Raw genomic sequence first — 22,314 nt, forward strand, 5'->3', positions numbered from 1 at the left:
ACAAGAAAAAAAGAAATATTAGAGAGGAGACTGGAAAGATGAGCAAGGAATCGCTAGAAGCCAAGAAACTAGCCGTTCCAGCTTTCATGACCACTGGTTGCTCCAAAGAAGGGAAGAGGCGCAGAAAAGTTGATCGCCCCCGCGAGGGGGGGGGGGCGGGGGGATTATCACCGGTAAAAGGCCGCTCCAGAAAAATTTCAGTCCGAAAGGATCATCAAAAATGCGTTTCACTCACCCCAAAGAAGCAGTGCGGGTTTTCTTGGCAGGGTAATGTTGATACTGTGGTCTTCACAGAGTCTCTGTGCATCGCACGTTAGTCCGGTGAAAGCACGAACACACTATGGTGTAGGAACATGTAGTAAGACGACGGTTAATTCTACTCTGGATTGTGTCGAACTGACCAGCAGTGAAGCCCAATGCCTTCGCTTGCATATCCATTACTTTTTCCTTACTCCTCGTGGCTTCACGCCATGTAGCTTAGTACAAAACTGCCTCTCGCTGAATCAAATCGTGAGTTGTTTTCTATTTCACTGTACGGGCCCATTCACACAATGATGCGTCTCAGGGTCGAAGCTAAGGAGCTGGGCTAAAGCATCTTTTCACAGCATTTTTCAGGTAGTCAATGACATGCTGTCTTATGAACTGGTGTACCGTTGACCGCCAACGAAGGAAAAAAAAACAGAGATGTTTAGTACATTCAGAACGTACTATACCAGGGTGAAAATGCATACATCTTAGACAGCGCCGCAAGACGTCAATGTTTCTTAACGTATTTTTCTCGGAGCTCGTCGCAACGTAGCTCCCCACAAACTGCCCGAGAGCGACTATGTAGGCAAGAAAAAATTCAATGGCTTTTCTGCTCAATTTAAGCGAAGCGCAAACATATTACATGAAACAGCAGGTTCGGAGAGCAGGATAAAGCCGCTTTGCGTTTTTGTCCCTTGGTGTACTGGCATGCTTCTTCTGCAACACAACTGCGAACGCCAGTGGTGCGACAAAGGGAAAGCTAGTAAATGGATGAGAAATCCAATGGTAGCAGCGATAGGGAACTCTTTCCTGTCCGAAAGTGCCTATTTGTCGTGGGCTTCAAAAACACCTAGCTCTCTTACTCTTTGCGTTATTTGTCTTTTTTTTTCTCTCACACCCCTGGTGAGCGCCCTGCGCAACAGTGGATGAAGAGGCTGCTCACCCATAAGTGCATCCAAGCATCTAAGAACAATGATGTTCACTAAGATCATTCAAGAGTTGAAGGAGCTGCCTTTAAATACCGTGGAGGATGCACAAAGGTTCTTCTCCATTGTAGCCGATGTAAACCAGCAGGGTGTTTCGCTTCCACCGATGAGCCATCTGTTCTTCGCACGAGTGGATTCAGGTCTTAAATTCGAGCCCTACAACATTCGTACAATATGTCGTGATAACTGTCCGACAAACTACTACGTTGTCACCAAGGATCACGTGGTTCACGTCAATCGGCGAGACGCAGATTACCAGATCGTCGGGCCCTTGGAGCAGTGGATTTTAGAAGCAAAGTGCTTCAACAAAATCTGCGAAATCGGTTTTTTTAGGAACTACATTGTTCTCAAAGCGTTCCGTCGCCTCCTCGAAAGCGTGCGGCGCGCAAAGTTCCGAAGAAATCGTGTCATTCTTTCAAAGCGGCATTTGTTGGCAACGCCTACATTTCAGAACGATCTGTTAGTATTGCGACAAAAAGTCTTCGATTATCAGTGGACTCGAGCAGCGCAAAGCTTCAAAAAAGTGCTCTCTTTGCAAATTAGCAGTGAAAAAGGCAATTCTGGTGGGGTTACAATTGACGAATTCCACGACATACAAGATGAGTACGCGAAATCACTACAGCACACCTTCGCCTCGGTCTTGCTGAGTATTTTAAGCGTGGTTTCCGAGCGCGTGAAAAACACCACGGAACTTGTCTCCACAATGCGGGTGACAGAAAAATATTCGGGTGCCCCAGGGAGCGTGAATCAAGACATCACCGCAAAGGATCTGCGCAAGTATCAAATGGGTCTCAAACGCCTGGTCGTAGATTACGAAAATTTGCCTAGCTATATTCGACTAGTGCATCTTTTTCAACTTCAAGGTGCGTTCCAGCAGGCTTGCTCCACGTTTTTCGATCTGGAAAGCGCCGTGCGAAAGCGAGCGCCAACTTTGCTTTGGCGATTCCAGGTGGAATGCGTAGTGGAGAACGACAGGGAGGTCTCTCTCTTCCCAACAAAAGATCAGGTCTCGAGAACTGTTGACGCACTAATCGCTAAAAGCATCGATTTGCTTTCTGCTGCGCCGACGTGCATAAAGTCTGAGGCGTTGAAGCCATTCACAAGCGCAATGGAGACAACACCTGTGCGCAATGCCCTGCTCAGCGATGACCTTATTGCCGTGTACAGGAACAAAGTTCTTCAGGTGGTCGAGGCAGATTATGAAGAGGCCAGAGGCAAGCTGTCCTTTTACGAGGCTTTTGTGGCTGTGTCACAATTTTTAGTTGAGTGGAAGAGTGTTTCGACGCACTGGGATACTGTTCTATCGTCTGACAGATCACTTTTGGATACGATCACAGAGTCCGAAATCCGGGCCTACGCAACAAAAGTGTACAAGATACAGAATGAAATTATGAAACTTTCAAATCGCACTTGCGGGACAATCGTCCTGGTCTGTGACAAGACGCTTCAGCGTCTGGTTGCCCAACTGAAAAATGTCGTGGTCGATATTGAAACAACCCTGGGACAGCTTATCCAGCTGAAGTTCGAGAACTTGAAATCGGTCTGTGATTACTGGATCGAGATGCTCAACCTTCCGGATATAGTTCTCGATCAATTTATCAACTGGTACTTGAAGCTGCAAGATTCGGAGAAGATCATTGACAAGTTTTGTGATTCTGTAACCGATCTACAGAATCTGCATCGTTTGCTATGTGAGCTACGTGAAAAGTCTGGGACAGGTAATTCGAGTGATGCAGATAATTATTCGTCCGTCTTGCGTATTCCCTTACAGAACGCAATAAGCGAGGCCCGAAAATACTACGTTTCGTGTTGTAGCAAGATCAAAGAAATGATCCTCGCTGAACACTCCCGCATCATTGCATCTCTTGGTAATATGAGTGAGCGACTGTCAAGCGAGTTCAGCGACGAGGGCGCAGACGAACTTGGTACGCCAGCTGCACAGAAACTTGAGTCTATGCACAAGAGGCTGGTGCACACAAATCGAGAGGCAAAGCAGCTGGACACATATATACAGGTCTTGGAGATGCAGCCATTAAACTGGTCGGAGATCGGTGTCGTGGAGGACGAGCTTCGGAAATTCGTGGAGCTGTGGAATGTGCACAAGCAAACCATTGAGTTGCGACGCCGTCTTGATACAAAGGTTGTTGACGAAATCGACGGTCAAGAACTTAAGGACACGATTATTTCGCTGCTACAACGCGCATTCAAAGCGCAAAAAAGTACCCCGGGTGGTACCGCCGATTTTTTAGTGAAGTGGCTTGCAGTCGAAAAGGCAAATGTGCCGATGTACGTCGAGCTATGCAACCCGGCTCTGAAAGAAGAGTACTGGTCAAAGTTGTTCGAGGCCACAGGCATTCCATCCATTCCGCCCACAAAGCGCACCCTGCGTTCTTTGGAGGCAGCTTCTCTCATGGCTGTCGAGCACTCGGAGGCGGTGCGAGAAGTTGTTTCCAGTGCCGTTGGCATTTACGAGCTAGAGCAGCAGCTTGGGAAGCTTCGCACGTTTTGGGCAGACTGCTGTTTTGTTGTTGTTCCCTACGCTGGGCGTGCTAATGCGTATGTAGTGGACGCCGTTGGCCCAACTCTTGAGGAGCTTGAAGAACAACAAATACTGGTCCAGACCTGCTTGGCTTCAAAGTACATTACTCCCGTTCAGACGGAAATGAAGGAGTGGGAGTCCAAACTTAGCTTAATTCACTCCGTTCTCGAGGAGTGGGTTAGTGTCCAAAAAACATGGATGTATTTGGAGTTCATTTTCACGAGTGACGACATCAAGCGCCAGCTCCCAGACGAGTCTCTCTTATTTTCCTCTGCAGACCGCTTTTTCAGCTCTTTGATGAAGCGCTGCGCCGAGGATCCACATATGGCGCCGTTGTGTCTGGAAGGTAATGGCGACAGCCTGAAGAAGCTACAAAAATGCACCTACCAATTGGACTGCATTCAGAAGAAAATCGACGAGTACCTCGAGACAAAGCGTGTCGCATTCCCACGTTTTTACTTTCTTTCGAACGACGAGCTGCTGTCGATATTATCCGACTCCCGCAATCCACTGGCAGTCCAGCCGCACTTGCAAAAGTGTTTCGACAACATCAAGGCCTTGGTTTTTGCCGATGGAAAGACGATTGTGGCTATGCGGAGCTCTGAAGGCGAGGAGGTTCCTTTCACGCAGCCTGTGAAGGTGATGGGCAACGTGGAGAGCTGGTTGAACGATGTCGAGCGCGCCATGCGTGCGACTCTGTTTGATCGTCTGGCTGTGTGCCTGAGGGCGTACACGATGGAGCACAGAACGGAATGGTTTTTTGAGCACCCGGCGCAGTGTGTGACGACTGTGGACCAAATTGTGTGGACCAACGAAGTGGAGGGTGTCATCACGGAGACAGGAAGCGGCAATTCTTCTGCATGGCCGTCATATCAGAGCCGTTTTGTCACGCAGCTTCTCCAGACGGTGGAGCTCGTGAAGCTTTCTCTCACAACGTTGCAGCGAACCGTCGTCTCGAACCTTATCGTCGTGAATGTACACTGCCGAGACGTTTGCGCAGAGTTGGCAGCTACATCCCCGGGCGCGACCCTGCAGCCGTGCAGCTCATTGCTGGATTTCGGGTGGCAGAGGCAGCTGCGTTTCTACTACGGCGCACGCTCTAGCACCCACGGGGCCGGTGGTAATCCAGAGGTGTCTGATTGCTTTGTTCGGCACGGCGCTGCGGAGCTCCCCTACGGCTACGAGTACCTGGGAAACCAACCGCGCCTCGTCATCACTCCTCTCACTGAACGCGCCTTTTTGACATGCACGGCGGCTCTGCACATGCAGAAAGGAGCTGCGCCGCAAGGCCCAGCCGGGACCGGCAAGACTGAGTCTGTCAAGGATTTAGGCAAGGCTCTTGCGAGAACAGTGGTTGTGTTCAATTGCTCCGACGGTCTTGACTACCGCATGATGAGCCAAATGTTCGCTGGGCTGGCACAGGCTGGTGCATGGGCGTGCTTTGACGAATTTAACCGTATCGAGCTCGAGGTGCTTTCCGTGGTGGCCCAGCAGATGCTTGACATCACGACCGCTATCACTCAGAAGCAGACGTCCATGAAATTTGAGGGCCATCACATCAAGCTGCACGCAAACTTTGGCGTCTTCATCACCATGAACCCCGGTTACGCAGGACGCACGGAGCTCCCCGACAACCTGAAGGCTCTCTTCCGACCTGTTTGCATGATGATTCCGAACTACGCCCTCATCGCCGAGATTATGTTTTACGCCGAGGGCTACGGAAAGGCACAGTCACTCGCAGCCAAGATGATTCGTCTCTACTCGTTGGCTTCGCAGCAGCTGTCAAAACAAGATCACTACGACTTCGGCATGCGCGCTGTCAAAAGTATTCTCGTCCTCGCCGGGCGTCTGAAGCGCGGTGACCCGGATTCTGACGAAGAGCTGCTGTTGGTGCGTGCCATTCGTGAGGCGAACTTACCTAAGTTCCTTGTGGACGATCGTTGCCTTTTCATGGCGCTGTTGCGCGACTTCTTCCCTTCAATTGAGGAGGTGGCGCCGGCGCCGGTGAGCGAGCTCATCCGCAGTGAGGCAGAGCGCGTTTTGGAGGAGGAGCTTGTGCAGATGTCTCCGTCCAACCCTTCCTTTCAGATACGGCTGCAGGCCACGGAGGGTATCCTCTTCAAAACGCAGCAGCTCTTCGACACCCTCATGACTCGTCATGGCTTGATGCTGGTTGGCCGCACCATGACCGGCAAGACTGCAGTGCGTGACACGCTGGCGTCAGTGTTGACACGCCTCGGCAAAGTGCTTAGTGTCACCTCTACCACTGAAGAGGAGGAGAGTGATGAGGGCTGCGGCGACAAGAAAACCGTCGGAGGTGGACTTGCCGGGGAGCGGAAGCGCCACATTTCCGCCATCATGCGTGCGTTAGACACGCGGTGCCAGTCGTACTTCACCGCCACCCACAGCTCTGTCTGCAACCCGAAGGCTATTTCGATGACGGAGCTGTACGGCGACGTCAATCCCCTCACACGTGAGTGGCAGGACGGTGTCTTCTCCGTTCTCGTGCGCGAGTTGGTCAGGCTGAGTGCAGCGTCGCAGGGGGGCAGCATACCGCGGCACTGGGTCGTCTTCGATGGGCCGGTGGATGCAGTGTGGATTGAAAACCTCAACACCGTGCTTGATGACAGCAAGATGCTGTGCCTTGTTAACGGAGAACGCATTCGCATCCCCGACACGATCTCCCTTCTTTTTGAAGTGCAGGATTTGCGTGTCGCGTCGCCGGCCACAGTGTCACGCTGCGGAATGGTCTACGTGGACGAGGAGTGCCTAAAAGATGGATGGTCGCCGTTGTTACAAAGCCTTTCACAGGCAACTGCACAGGAGCTTGGCCACCGATGGCGCCACGATCGTTTTCTGGAGCTCTGCGAGTCGCTAGTGCCGCCCCTGCTCCAGGTCGTTCGTAGGGAGTGCAAGGAGTACATCGGGACATGTGACGCACAGCTTGCGTTGAACCTTTTCTACTTGATGAAGGCAGCCGCGCAACAGGTAGAGGGCATGATCCAGGAAGATCAGCAAGAGCAGCAGCAAGGCAACACTGCAGAGATGGCGCTGCGCACGAACCCGTCGCAGCGATCATTGGGGTCCCTGGTACGGCGCTCTTCTCAACGCCGAGGCTCGCTGGCCATACGCGCTGCCGCCCTCGTGCGCGGAGGCGCTCTCTTCGATGCGCTGTTTGTGCAAAGCTGTGCCTGGGGTCTCGGCGGTAACCTGACGGAAGCCACACGCGCACGGTTTGCAACAGCCATGCTGCCACTGGTTCGTAAAGAGGCGCTCCACTTCCCCGAGGAGGCTGAGGACAAGGACTGTAGTGTGTTCGACTACGGCGTCGACTTTGCGAGTGGTGACTGGCGGCGGTGGTCCGAGATGGTGCCGGAGTTTCACTACAACCCCAGCACTTCCTACTTCGATCTCCTCGTACCGACGGAACAGACTGTCGTGTTACAGTATCTGTTGCACAGCGCCACAAGCACTCAGCACCATATGCTGCTCAATGGCTTGACGGGCACCGGCAAGTCGTCTATGGTGAATAGTTACCTGTTGAAGACCTTGCACACAGAGGAAGCTACGAGCTCAACTGCTTCCTTCCGCTTCACACTGTCTGCACAGACCTCGGCACAGGCGCTGCAGAACACCATTGAGATGAAGCTGACACGGCGCAAGGGTGACCGCGAGTTTGGCGCTCCGCCTGGCAAGGCCATGATGATCGCTGTAATTGACGACTGCAATGTGCCGCAGCTGGAGGAGTACGGGGCGGCACCGCCGATAGAGTTGCTACGCCAGATGATCACGCAAGGCGGGTTCTACGACCGCAAGCGTCTGTTTTTTAAGGATGTGGTTCAGACGATGCTGATTGCGTGCTGTGGCGAACCAGGCGGTGGCAAGAGCGAGATGACGCCCCGTTTCACATCGAAGCTGCTCTGCTTCTGCGCTCCGCAGCTCACAGAAACGTCGATGAGGTCTATTTTTTCTGCCATATTGAAGGGCTTTTTCGCTGCTCGAAACTTTGCGGCTAATGTTGCCGTGCTGACGGAGGCTGTGGTGGAGAGCACTCTCGAGGCTTATCGCCGCATTGCGGTGGAGTGCTTGCCCACCCCAGACAAGACACACTGTACCTTCAATTTGCGCGATGTCAGCAAAGTGTTTCAAGGAATCTTGCAGATCAAACCTCTTCACTGCGCATCCCCGCAGGCCTTGGTCGACCTATGGAGCCACGAGGCGTCACGCGTCTTCCACGATCGTCTGATTGACGACACTGATCGCAGTTGGTGGTGGCGTTGCTGCGCCGAAGTAATCGAGAAGCACTTCTGTGGTGGTGACAACAGCGCGAACGCAGACGCGGCCGATAGCGACGAGCAGCGGCCAGTGTCGGCCCCATTGCCCGTTCCCGACCCTGCGCAGCTCGCGACTATCTTCTATGGTTCCTGGGTCCAACGCGATTACCAGCGCATCGGCCAAAGCAAGTCACTGCAGGCGGTGGCTCAGCAGCACCTGGTCGAGTACAACGCGCAGAGCACCTCATCCATGAATTTGGTTTTCTTTGACCAGGCGGTGCATCACTTGTCGCGTATATGCCGTATTGTCAGCCAGCCGCGCGGCCATGCGTTGCTCGTCGGCGTCGGCGGAAGCGGTCGCTCATCGCTCTGCCGCCTTGCTGCCTTCATGATGAACATGGACCTGCAAACGGTTCACATCGCGCGCAACTACGGCATCGTGGAGTTCCGTGACGAGGTGCGGAAGGTGCTACTGGACTGCGGTGCACGAGGCAAGGAGACGGTTTTTCTTATTTCGGACCCGCAGCTGGTGCACAGTGAGATGCTGGAGGATATCAACAATCTCCTCAACGCTGGTGAGGTGCCGGGCATGATGGGAATAGACGACATGGAGACAATTGTGCGATGTTGCCGTGAGGCGGCGCTCGCTTCCGGTCGCCCCGACACGCGCACTAGCGTTTACGAGTACTTCGTCTCCCAGAGTCGCGAGCGGTTTCATCTGTGCCTGTGCATGTCTCCAATGAGTGGCGTCTTCCGCGATCGGCTGCGAATGTTCCCTGCACTCGTGAACTGCACTACGATCGACTGGTTCTCGGAGTGGCCACAGGTGGCACTCGGCGCTGTGGCGCAGTCGACACTGTCGAGCACGGCTCAGGGTAACTCCACGGGTCCCAGTACGGACCAGCTGAGCGCTCTCATGGTTTTTTTGCATGCTACTGTGAAAGAGGCTGCAGAGCGACTTTATGTGCAACATCGGCGCCGCACCTACGTGACCCCGACTAGCTACCTGGCGGTCCTTACACAGTACAATACGATGGGCCAGCGACTGCGACAGGACTTGCAGGCAAGCGCTAACCGTTACCGCAACGGGCTAGAGAAGCTTGACACTGCAAACGCCACGATTGCGCAACTGCAGCAGCAGATCCGCGACATGCAACCCGGCCTGACAGCTGCTGCGCAGCAGGTGGAGGAACAGAAAAAAACACTGGCTGCGGAGCAGCTTGACGCGGATCAGATGAAGGAGGAGCAGTCCGAGGAGGAGGCGGCGGCACAGAAACTCATGAATGAGGCGGAGTCGATCCGTCGGGAGTGCGAGGAGGGTTTGCAGCAGGCTTTGCCGGCGCTCGAGGCGGCAAAGCAGGCCCTTGAGACTCTGAGCGCCAAGGATATTCAAGAGATCAAAACCTTCACGACCCCGCCGAGCAATGTCGAAAAGACGATGAATGCCGTGCTGGTGCTACTTGGCGAGAAGGATGGGTGGGCGAGCGCCAAGGTATGCCTCGCCAAGTTTGACTTCATCTCCCGCTTGACAGGGTACCCACGTGACTCCATTAACCCCGCGTGTATCCGCAAGCTCGCCGTATTCGTCCAGGATCCCGACTTTGTGCCGGATGTCATCGAGAAGACGTCGTTGCCATGCCGATCTATGTGCATGTGGGTGCATGCCATGTACAAGTACTACTTCGTCGCGAAGGAGATTGCACCGAAGCGAGCGCGGCTGGAGGAGGCAGAAAAGAAGGTGGACGTGGCAGGCAAAGAGTTGAAGACAAAGCGTTTGGCACTGCAAAAGGTGCTCGACCACATTTCTGACCTACACGCCGCTGCTGCGGAGGCGCAGGAGAAGGCAGATCACTTCCAGCGGCAGATTGAAATCGCCATGGCGCGACTTGAGCGGGCCGATCAGCTAATCTCGGGACTTGCCTCCGAGCGCGGCCGTTGGAAAGCGGCGCTGGCAAAGCTGGAAACGCAGCTGGACTGCGTGGAGGGGACTGCGGCGCTAGCCGCCGGCTGTGTGGGCTACCTCGGCCCCTTCCCACTGGACTATCGAGAGACTCTCCTGGACCAGTGGCGCTCGCAGTGTACAAAGCTGAAAATCCGCTTCGACAGCACCTACACTCTCGAGGGCATCGAGGCAGAGGCGACTGTACAACAGTGGGCGCTGCAGTCGCTTCCTCGCGACACATACTCCATCCAGAACGCGACGATCCTTCACCGGACGACGCAGTGCTGTTACATGATCGACCCACAGGGGCAGGCAAACGCGTTTGTGCGAAAGCTAGAGCGGAGTCGCTCAAGCGGTGCTGCAGGCCTGCTGCAGCTGAAGCTGAACAGCCCGAACTTCATGCGCCAGATTGAGAACGCTGTGCAGAAGGGGCAGGCAGTGCTGCTTGAGGATGTTGGCGAGACCCTCGACGCAGCACTCGACCCGATTCTACTAAAGCAGGTGCGCCGTGTAGCTGGTCGCAATGTCATCACACTGGGCGACCGTGAAGTCACTTACGACGACCGTTTCCATTTGTATATAACCACGAAACTGCCCAACCCTGTGCTGACGCCAGAGCTGCAGGTAAATTTAACTGTGATCGACTTCACGGTAACGCGGGAGGGCCTGGAGGAGCAGCTGCTAGCCGACATTGTGGGTTCCGAGCGGGCCTCTCTGCAGCAACGCAGCGACCGTTGTGTAATCTCCATCGCGGCAAATCGTGAGGAGATATCGGCACTCGAGGCCCAAGTGCTGCAACAGCTGAGCGATGCCACTGGTAACGTTCTGGATAACGTGGAGCTGATCCAGGCGCTACAGACCTCGAAGGTGACGTCGAATAAAATCGCCATCGAGTTGGCTGCGGTGGAGGAAACCAACAAGACGATTAACGCCACACGCGATGTGTACCGCCCACTGGCGGTTCGCGGCTCTCTTTTATACGGTGTAATTGCACAGATGGCCAAGGTAGATCCCATGTACGACTACTCGCTCCCCTTCTTCAAGAATTTGGTCGTCTCGGTCTTGGTCAGCACCCGGAACTCTCGCCAACAGCCGCTGGACCACTCCTCCAGGTCTGCCTCTTCTGTATTACTGGGCGCCAACAGCTTCAACGGAAAGGAGCCACGGAGCCACCACGCGGTCATTCAAGTGGACAACAATGGCGCCGCGCGTGGCGCTGGCGCCGGCGCCGAAGAGGACGAAAATTGTTCTGTGGCGTTGTCTGAGACTGAGGTGGAGGCGCGCGTTGTGATGCTTGTCGAGGAGGTGACGTGGGCGAGTTACCGTGTTCTGTGCCGCGGCCTTTTTGGCACCCACAAGCTCCTCTTCAGTTTTGTGCTTGCGACAACGTTGCTGCGGAGTACAGCTGACATCACGACGGAGGAGTGGGACTTGTTCCTCTGTGGCGGAGTGGGGCGGGCGCTTCCGCCAGCGTTCGCAGCCGCCAGCCGAGAGGGCGGCGACGGAGCGGCCGTACAGCGACCTGGGTACATGTCAAGTGGAACATGGGTTGATTTTGGGGCCATTTGCAGCCTTGGCGCCTTTGCTGAGGTATACGAGACTTTTATCGCATCGCTGTCTGCCGCCTCCGACCACGGCGACGCCGATATCACCGGCGACGGACCCTTGCCGTGGACGACATGGATTACTGCGACCTACGGGGCGGAGGTGCTGACTCGGATGCCAGCGCCGCTAGTTCGGCTGTCGCTGTGGCACCGTGTAATGGCTATGAAGATCCTTCGACCGAACAAGTTTCATTACATGGCGACTCAGCTTGTTGCAGATACACTAGGGCAACGCTACACCATAGCTCCTTCATTCGACCTCGATGAGGCATTCCGGGATAGCACCAATATGACACCGATCATCTTTATCCTCTCGCCTGGTGCGGACCCGACGTCATTGTTCATCAACTTCGCTGAGGAGCGCGGTTTTGCCGGACGCAAGAGCATGCTCTCCCTCGGCCAAGATCAAGACGTACGTGCAGAAAGGATGATCCAGGAGGGACAGCGCGATGGCTCCTGGGTGTACCTGCAGAACTGCCATGTGTACGCGTCGTGGATGCCGCATCTCCAAATGCTCGTGGAGAGCATGAACCCTAACGAGATACATACCGATTTCCGACTCTGGCTCACCAGCAGCCCATCACCGAGCTTCCCTCCACTGGTGCTGCAGGCAGGCCTGAAGCTCTCACAGGAACCCCCTATGGGGCTACGAGGAAAGGTGTTGAGCACCCTGCGCAGTACCGTGGTGGCGGATGTTTGGGCTAACGCTACTGCTTCCGCCGCGGGCAACGAGGGGGATTCTCACACCAACGACTCGTCCCTGTCTTCCACACTGGCGGATCCCTTGCGAGGTGGTCGGCCCCCTATTCAGCTGCAGCGTCTTATCTGGACACTCGCGTTTTACCACGGTACGGTGATGGAACGGCGGCGCTATCGCCCTCTCGGGTGGAATATCTCGTATGACTGGTGTATGCCTGACTTTGAGGCAGGGCTGGCGACGCTGCGGACGGCTCTTGATCGATGCGAAGCCAGCGGCGCTGACGTCACCGTAGATCTGCCGACTGAGGAGTTGTGCTACATGCTCGGCACTATAGACTTTGGCGGCCGCGTAACAGACGAATGGGATACGCTGTGTCTGCAGGTACTGACGCGCCGCTTCTTCGACGTGAAGTCGCCAGGGACGACTTCCCAGGGGGAGTCCCCACCAGACGCTGTGACTCCACCTCCGTTTCCAAAGGACGGAGTCAGTTACGCGGAGCTGCTGCAGGTCGCCGGGGCGACCTTCACCACTGGCCGCGAAGGTCGGGGAGAAAGCGAGGGGGAGGAAGGGAGTGGGGAGGGTCCTGGCCGCTTCGGCTTGCATGACAACGCCACGCTGTCTGTGGAGCATCAGCTCTCGTCGGGACTTGTCGACGCGTTGGTTTCCATGAACGCCGGTGGAGCCGTGGCTGCCACAACCAGTGTGCAACGTGGTGGCGGCGGCAGAGACAGCGTCACTGGAGACCACGGCGAGGACGACAGCAAGTCGAAGGGTGACGAGGCGGTGGAAAACCCCGTCGCTGCGGTGGCCCAAAAGCTGCTGGCGCAGCTGCCCCCTCAACTCCCCCGGAAAGAGGCAGTGCGTGGCAGTATTACTTCGCCTTCTGAAGACACCATCGCAACGACCGCGGACAGCGTGCTGGTGGACCCTGCGCCGTTGAGGACCCTGCTTTCCCACGAAACCGATCTGTATAACCGCCTTATCTCCGTAATGGAGAGTTCACTGGTGGAGCTGATTGGCGCGCTTAAGGGTGAGGTGGTCGTGACGTCGCGGCTGGAGCTGATGATGCAGCGGCTGGCCTTCAATCAGGTACCGGAGGTGTGGGCACAGGTCGGTTACCTTACACTCAAGCCGCTCGGATCCTTTATGGAGGATTTCTTGCGTCGGGTACACTTTGTGCGTCGATGGGGCGAGCTTGGGCCGCCACCGAGCTTCTGGCTCTCCGGCATCTTCTTTCCTCAAGGCTTCGTGACCGCGCTGTTGCAAGCGCGAAGCCGGGCGCTCCAGGTGCCCATCGATTCTCTGCAGCTGCGCTTTCGCGCTCTCGCTCCGAGTGAGGCGGCTGAGGTGTTGACGGCGACGGCTGCCTACGAAGCGGGCACTGCCGACCATGCGACAAGCATCGTGGGCGCCTACGTTAATGGTCTCTACCTGGAGGGTTGTGGGTGGGACGCGCCACGCTGCGGTCTCGTGGAGTCAGCACCGGGTGCCCTGACGGTGGAGCTGCCTATGATTCACTTCGAACCAGTCACGCTCTCGGAGTCTGTCGCCAAGGACGCCGACACGTCCGCAGGGGCAGCTGTTACCGCCTACGACTGTCCCCTCTACAAGGTGCGCACACGCGCAGGCACCTTGTCGACAACCGGCGTCTCCACCAACTACGTGACTAGTCTGACCTTGCCGTCGCTTGACGGGGTGCCAGCCGATCACTGGACACTACGTGGGGTGGCGGCACTCTGCGCTTTGGATGATTAGCGCAGATGAGGTGGCATGTATTCCTGTTCGAAGCAAAAAAGAAGTTCTAATGGCCACGCGCGACACTCCGCCATACCACTTTTACCGGTGTGCTCAACTCGCTGACTGATACCGGTTGGAGGCCTCGGCGGGAGCTCGCCACTCATCTTGTGCGCTTTGAAGGTGGCTTGGCAGCTACAGCAGAAGGAAAAAGTGGAGGGGGAGGGGAGTGGAGAAGAGTCGGTTTGCGTGTGTGAGCGCTTTATTTGTATTTTTTTTTGCATTGTTTCAAAGTTTAGTTTTGACTTCGCCCCGCTTCGCGTCTCTCGTTTGTTTGTTCTTGTGTGTTTTCATATGTATGCTGCTTTTTTTTTCCCGCGTACCGCTTGTTTAGATATCGCCTTGTACTTTTCTGTTTGTTTGTTGGATGTTCAGGTGTGCCGCTGCTGGGCTGTGTGTGTTTGGTGATCGGTCGTTGCTGTCGTTGTTGTCGTTGAGTCCTGTTGTACTTTTCTCGTTTTGGAACTCTTTTCTATTTCAACTTCGTTTGTACTCCCCCCCCTCCCTTTTTTTCCCCAGGGTAGTGTGTGTGTGTGTGTGTGCGTGTGTGGGAGGAGGAGGAAGGGAGGATTTCACTCATTTAGCTTGCGCGTCTGAAGGTTTTTTTTTCCAGTGTTGCTGTTTTTTCACTCATATGACCCGCACCACGTGTTCTCTTTGATATCCGTATTTTTTTTTGATTCTACAAGCCGAAGCCATCCCTTCTATCTTCTCTGGATCGCCGCCACGCTGCCTCTGTCCCTCTTGCTCTTGCTCGCAATCCCTCCCTTTCTCCCATTCAAATCGCGTCTGTTGCTGTCTGTAGTGTTTTGCTCAGCTCATCGCTGTAGGACACGGCAGCACTCAACCAGGTGCCACGTGTCCCTCCCTCTCCCTCTCCCCCTCCCCTTCCACCGCCATCCTTGTCCCGTCCTTCGGTGAATCTGATGTATAATAGCTGAAAAAAACAATTTTTTCCCATTCCATGTAGTGCGTGCTCTCTCGTCGTTTTTCTTAGAGTAAGCCAACCAACCAACCAAACGAACACACACACACTCACACACACACACACACACACATCGAGAGTACTTTGCTGAACGATCCTCGTAACCGTTTTGCCTTTGAACGAGTTCTTATCCTCGTTGAATCGACTGAGAAACAAATCCATTCATGGGGTACGTGGGCACTCACGTGTGATCTCCTGGGTCAATGTAGTTCTCCTACCCCTCTCTTCCTATTCTGTCTTGTGCTCTTCTTCCCTTCTTCCCTTCTTCCCCCCTCAAAGTGCGCACGCACGTAGAAGCCAGTGCATCTAGCCCCTTCCTCACTCACACACACACACACACACACACAGAACTCACTATACTCATATTACGCTGCGTCAACATTTTCCCCTCCCCCTCCCCCTCCTCCTCCTCCTCCTCCCCCTCCTCCCCTCCCCCTCCCCCACTCCTCCTCCTCCTCCTCCTCCTTTGCTCCCCACAGACTTTCCCTTTCAAAAGGCACCTCATAATCCCTTCTTCACTTCCCGCTCCACAGGTACTCTCGCCTCAGAGCGCGAAGAGAGGGAACAGTAATAGTAGCAACCAAAAAGTACAGAGGCATCAACATTGACGATAGATTTTTTTGTTCCCTCCTTCCCTCCCTCCCTCCCTCCCTCCCTTCCCCACGTGCGTGTGGTGTCCATTTCTATTGTTCAATCTTTCGCACCCCATCCCTCATTCCTATTGCCCCCTTTTTTTAATTGTCTTGCTTCTCTCTCTTCCCCCCCCCCCTCCCCTCCCCTCTATAAGCCTCCTCGTGTACTCCCCAAAAGAGGCTTCACCACGCGTGTTTACTCTGTCTCCTCCTCCATATTCCCCATCTCCACAGTTTTCTTCCCCCCCCGACGCCTGAGCTGCCAGTTATTTATCTACTACTACCCCACCATTTCTGCTTAAAAAAAAAGCGCTCGCTTTTCTGTTCGCCCCCCTCTCGTATTGCTTCGTTGTCGTTTCCGCGCGCGCGCGTGTGTATGTGTAGCTCGTCACTCCCGTTTGCGTTTTTTTTTCTTTCATCTCCCCTCTGTTTTCCCTCTTTTTTCGTGTGTGTGGCGCGTGTGCGTGTTGACGAGCGACTTGCTCTCCTTTGTTTCACCGTTGTTGTGCCTCCACTGATCTTTTTGCTCTCGTTTGTTTCAACACAGCCCCCCTCCACCTTCACTCCGTATGTAAAGACGGAAACTGAGTGGGGCTCCAGCGACGCAGAGAAGAACACGGGTAGGTACGGGCAGCAGCAGCAGCAGAAAAAAAAATAAAAAGATAAAAAGAGGGGGAAACACATACCAGAGGCTAAAAACCACCGCTTCTTTTGCCGTTGTCAGACCACCCCCCCGCCCCTCTACAACACACACACACACACACACACACAGTCGTACGCACGCAGTTCTATATACCTTCTGCAAAAAAAAGGGGGCCAGAGTAGCGGAACACCGGAAGACTCTTTTTGGAGAGGGTGACACAGAGAGTGGCTGTTGTTGGCGGTCTAAACACCGACTAAAACATTTTCCTCTTTTTTTTTTCGTCTCTGCATCTTGTGATTACATCGATAATATTTCTTTAGCTTTCTTTTTGTTTGTCCTGCTGCTTGTTCATCCCGTCCTCCCACCCCTCCTCCTCTTTCCCACACAAAGGTAGACACCCTTACCCAACACCGTGTGCTCCTTCTTTATTTTTGTTGCTAACATTTGTGTTTTTTTCTCCCTCCCTCCCCTCTCTCTCTCTTTTTCTGTTGCTTGGCATCGAAGGTGGGCTCTCTTTCCGAAGAAGGGGAAACGAGAGAAAAAAAACGGGTCTTTCTGTGTGTGTGTGGTGTCTTTCTTTTGCTCTTCCTTTTGTGACTTCTCAGTCAGTAGACTTTACTCTCCCCTCTCCCCTCTCCCTCCCCTCCCCCTCCCCCTCTCTCCTGACATACAAGCGCCGGTGGGGAAAACACACAAGAAGAAAAGAAACACGAAGCAAGACACCCGAAACCACATCGTTCACAAACGACGGTTGGTGCAGAGGGGAGTTAGAACTGAGCACTCAAACAGTGAGCTTGGGAACCATATTGTTGAGGAACAACATCGAAAAAGATCGAGTTCCCTTCCCCCGAAAAAGGGCTCAGTGGTGCGGATCTGGAGACCACGAGCACGGGCTGTATCGAAAAACGAGAATGAGCTCCCGCCAACCGACCATGACGTCGCTTGGGAGCAATGCATACAGCGCCTATAGTCGATCTGCTCGGGATGCGCCGCCAGGAGGTTTTGCCGAGGTTGCCTCAGTGGACGCTGGAGCCTCTATGGCAAGTGCCGGCTCTGATGCCCTGGATTTCAAAGTGGGTGGTGTGACCGTCCATCCCGCGTCGAAGACCCCCCAATCTCCGTGCGCTGGTAGTGCCACCGCAAACGGCATCAAGTACCGCCACCACGGCACCGGGGGTGGTGGCGACGCCATCATGGCTAACGGGAGTGGCAATGGGCTGAAGGGCAACACCACCGCCGGCGGCGGCGCTGCTGCTGTGACAACCACCGAGTCGGTCATAGAGGAGCTCAAGGCCCTCGCCAAATCGATGCTGGAGGCGACAAACGCGGCTCGGCGGCGCACGAGTTCGATGGAGCAGCGAAACTCGTACGAGGCTCTCATGCAGGCCATCGAGAGCCGCGTGAGAAGCGATGCGGGCAGCACTTCTAGTATGGGGAGCAAAGACGCCGCCGTTGCCACTGGCGGTTATGCCGGGGCGCACACCGTGACGGTTGATGCCCCCAATTACACGGATCCCAACGCAACCAACGTTTTCCCCCAGTCTGAGGTGCACTCGGCACATCTCACAGAGCAGCTGACTGACATTCCAGCCGCGCTATCACCCAGGAATGACGTTCAGGAGTCGTTGCAGCAACTTTCACCCACTCAGCGCGATGTCCCGGGGAAGGCGGCGGCGTCAACGACGGCGGACCCGGCTGTGCGCCGCAAGCACAGGCCTGCAGGGTCTTCACAGCATCAAGAGCAACAGCGTGCGCGTCCGGAGACGATGCACCAAGCGGACTTGGAGGAAGTGCACTCGGATGGAGAGGGTGCGGAAGGGGTTGCATACCAAGGCGACGGCGATCAGGTGCAGTCCTCGGCAGTGTTAGGCTGGCATGCGCCAACGGCACGTGACCGTCTTGCTGCTCCAATGCTCGATGCAGAGGAGGACGAGGAGGATGATGACGGCACTGTCTATGACGGAGTCAAGACCCAGGTGCTCTTCAAGCCTGTTAACCCATCTACGTACCGCGAAGTTGTGGCCTCAACGTGGAAGCCGGAGGCTCTGACACGCCGCCTCGACGCCACCAGCGATGGCCGCCAGCAGAGCCAGAAAAGCAGCATTTGCAGCAGTCCAAGTGACTGCAAGGGGAGTCCTCATCCTAATGCCAAGACTGCTGCTGAAGACGACGACGACGACGACGGCGGCGAGGCTCTCGCATCCGTGGCGAATCGCAACAGGACAGCCAAGGCGACTGCGCTGAAGGCGTCGTGTGTAAAAGTATTCCGCGTTCCCTCGTTCCCGTACGGCGGCGGTGTGACGGAGCAGCAGGCGCGGCTTCTGCAGCAGCAGTTTGACGAGTGCATCCACAACGGCGAACACCTCAGCTCTGACGCGACCAGACCTGCCCTCGTCACAAAGAGCGACTTCGACTCGCGCAACTATGACGAGGTTTCTGCAGCTACTGCGCAGATGGATACAACCACTTTCCAACCGAAATCCCCGTATGAGTTTGTTGTCGAAGTGGAGCGCGACGTGCGTTTTGACGCTGTCAAAGCTCGCGAGGAGCGTCGTCATCGCTTCCGGCAGCTCGTGCGCGAGAACCTAGCCCCGGCCACGATGGGCACCTTCAACCTGCGCGTGATCATGGACCCTTTCAAGACCGGTTTTGAGGAGGAAAAAAACTTCCCCATCGTGCCGGGAACCGTCATTGCTGGTCGCTACGAGATCATCCAGATGTTGGGAAAGGCCACGTTCAGCCGTGCGGTGCGGTGCTACGATCTCCAGGATCCCATCTATGACTGCGAGGTCGAGGACGACGAGGGCTCGGCATCTGAGGAAGACGGTGACAGTGAGTACAGTGCGTCCGCCTCACCTCCAGACGGGTCCCTGGATGCGACTCAGGGTGGCGGGGGAAGCAAGACCTCCTCCCCTTCCAGAGGCTCTGGTGCCACTTCGACAACCAACATTAGTAAGCAGCAGCGCAAAACTGTCACAACAGAGAGGACGTCACGAGTGAAGCGCAAGCCCAAGATCCTGGGCTACGGCCAAGTGTGCCTGAAGATCATCAACAACACGAAAGACTTCTTTGATCAATCGCTGGATGAGATACGGTTGTTGACGTTGTTAAATCGGCAGAAGGATCCCGATGAGGCGCACATCATTCGCCTCATCGACGCCTTCTACTATAAGGAGCACATTATGCTCGTGACGGAGCTGCTGCGTGACACGTTGTACGACTACGGCAAATACAACCGGGAGGAGGAGGAGGAGTTCTACTTCACCGTTCCTCGTTTGCGCCGACTGACTCGTCAAATAGTTGAGGCACTCGCGTATGTGCACTCCCTCAACCTGATGCACACCGATTTGAAGCCAGAGAACATAATGTTTGTCTCCTACAGCCGGTGCATTGTCAAGGTGATTGACTTTGGCAGCAGTTGCTTCCTCAGCGACCACCTCAGTTCTTACATTCAGAGCCGAAGCTACCGGGCTCCAGAAGTGGTGCTGGGCTGCGACTACGACGGCCGGATTGATGTGTGGTCACTCGGTGCACTACTAGTAGAAATGGTCACAGGCGACGTGCTTTTCACCTCTGATACAGTGCCTGAGATGCTGGCCCGCATCGTGTACGTCTGTGGCACGCCATTCCCGCGGCAGATGCTGTGGGAAGGTCGCCACACGAGCGACTACATCAACAAGTTCGGGTGCATCTACGAGTACGGTGGCACTGCAGATACACTACGTGACCACCCCGATAAGCGTGACGCCGACGACGCGGAAGAGCCGTATTGCCTCTACACACCGGTCCCGACCATGGCGCCGCACACGTGCAGATCGCGCAAGGTGCGCGAGGCAGGAGCGGCACTACCGTCACCACGAACGGCGACGAGGACGACCCCCTACAGCGTCTTGCGCGAAAAGCTGGCGGCGGCGAACATGATGGATGAGGAGTTCATTGCGTTTGTGGAGGCATGCTTGACGCTCGACCACAAGAAGCGACCGACAAGCGCGCAGCTCCTGTTGCATCCCTTCATTCGAGACGTGGTGTTGTGAGGAGCGCGAGGGGGTGGGAGGGGAGGGGGTTACTAAGGCCAGGGGATAAGAGAGAGGAGGAGGGAAAACAACAGCACCGACAGTAAGAGAACACGCGCAGGTGCGCGCTTTCATCTCTGCGGTTTGTTTTGAGGACATTTTTATATCCAGTGTCTCTCTTCCCGTTACTTGAAGGTCGTATGCGCGGGCGCGCCTCTGTTCACCCCCTTCCCCGGCTCGCTGTGGGGCGGCTTGGTCCCTGTCTACCTGCATGCTGTTATCTTTTTTCACCTGTGTCTGTAAGGAGGCTCTTCCTCCCCCCCTTCTCTCCACACACATACACGCACACACACACAATAGCAACGTTTAAAAGCCTAGTAAAACTTGAATTATCCCTCAACGTCTTTTGGGGTATTTACAAGCGTGTGTGTGTGTGTGTGTGTGTGTGTGTGGAGAGATTTTGTTGACCATGACGCGTGGTTTAACTTGTTTATTATTTTGCCGATTGCTCACGCTTCCTTTCCCCCCTTTTACCCCTTTTTCCCCTACGATGATGCGTGGCCCTCGCGTACATGAGTTCTTCACTTTGCCCACCCTCTCAGGTTTTTGGAAAACACTCTCACAAAATTATTCTTGTTTGTAAGCGAGGAATCACCTTCAAGGGGGGAGGAGGGGAGAGGAGGAAAAAGGTGTGTGTGTGTGTACGTGTGTACGTGTGTGTGTCTGTGTGTGTGTGTGTGTGTGTGTGTGTGACTCACCCGCCGCGATTTAACAAACTATACACTCGGTTTTTCTATCGATGACTCAACAAGGACAATCTCAGATATCATCTTTTTGCTTTTTCCTTCATTTCTTCCACTTTTTAATAGTGTGCTGCGATGGGTTGCGTTGCTATTGAGTTTTTGTTTCACTCGTTGCTTTGTTTGCTGTCTCCCTCCTCCTGCCTCGTGCCCTTTTCCCGTTTCTGTTGTATGTGTCCCCCCCTCCCCCCTCCCCCCCCCACACACACACATACACATACATACACTGCACCTCCACTCCAACGCACCTGCTTCATTTTTTTGTTCTTGGCGTACTGGTTCCGATTGCTAGTGGTGATGACAGTGCTCTCTCTCCTCATCCTTGACTTGTGTCCCTCCCTCCCTGTCATCGACCACCTTCCTTCCCCTCTTCTTCCCGGATTATACACGCACGCACACACACACACACACACCTCTGCCATCTTGTGCTCCGCATACATGACTTCCTCTTCGATGTTGCTAGTTTTCTCGTTTTTCCCTTTTCTCGCTTGGGGTCATATATATAGAGAGAGAGAAAGTAGGCGGGGCGGTGAGTGTGTGTGCGTAGCCTTTTTTTCTGTGTTGTTGAACGTTGGCGACGCGTAAGGGGGGAGAGTGACAAGGAGGAAGAAGAGGGTAGGGTGGGGGGGCGGTGCAGGGGTTACTCTTAGAAGACTCGTATAGTGGACGACACAGGATCCTTTTTTTTCATACATATATATATATATATTTGGTAGCATCGCTTTTTTTTTTCATGCACACGCGCATGACGATGGGCACGTGTTTCCCATCGGTAAGACTTCCCTATATTTTCTTTCTCTCGCTTGGTTGGAGGACTTGGACGATCAAAGATTGAGCTGCGGTCATGGCTCTCTATGTAAGACATCCACGACAACAGTACAAAATCATGAAGAGGGTCAATGAATGGTTGCATCCCTTTTAGAGATGCGCATTTTGGTGTAACGTCTGGGTCTCTCGGCTTGCCTCTCTTTTTTTTTCCCCCACCCATCTTGGAACAAAGGCGGAATCTATGCGTGCGCGCGCGTGTGTGTGTGTGTGTGTGTAACACTGGGGAACGCCTACACATGGACGCATCTATATCTATATATGCATATATGTATATACACACACACACGCTGGCATATATGTTTATTTGCCTTCTTCGCCGTGACTCATC

At 54.6% G+C, this 22,314-nt stretch overlaps 2 protein-coding genes across 2 annotated transcripts; both read left to right on the forward strand.

Annotated features, from left to right (window-relative positions):
• Positions 1-1,218: 1,218 nt before the first annotated feature.
• Positions 1,219-14,046, forward strand: JKF63_06751 (uncharacterized protein; the record flags this gene model as incomplete). Its single annotated transcript, XM_067902700.1, has 1 exon — positions 1,219-14,046. The coding sequence occupies one exon, from the start codon at positions 1,219-1,221 to the stop codon at positions 14,044-14,046; it is 12,828 nt and encodes a 4,275-aa protein (XP_067758593.1).
• Positions 14,047-17,256: 3,210 nt separating this feature from the next.
• JKF63_06752 (uncharacterized protein) lies at positions 17,257-20,379 on the forward strand (the record flags this gene model as incomplete). The annotated part of the gene is made up of 1 exon (XM_067902701.1): positions 17,257-20,379. The coding sequence occupies one exon, from the start codon at positions 17,257-17,259 to the stop codon at positions 20,377-20,379; it is 3,123 nt and encodes a 1,040-aa protein (XP_067758594.1).
• Positions 20,380-22,314: the final 1,935 nt, after the last annotated feature.

The sequence above is a fragment of the Porcisia hertigi genome, chromosome 14 (assembly GCF_017918235.1).
Source record: "Porcisia hertigi strain C119 chromosome 14, whole genome shotgun sequence".
Classification (NCBI taxonomy): Eukaryota; Euglenozoa; class Kinetoplastea; order Trypanosomatida; family Trypanosomatidae; genus Porcisia; species Porcisia hertigi.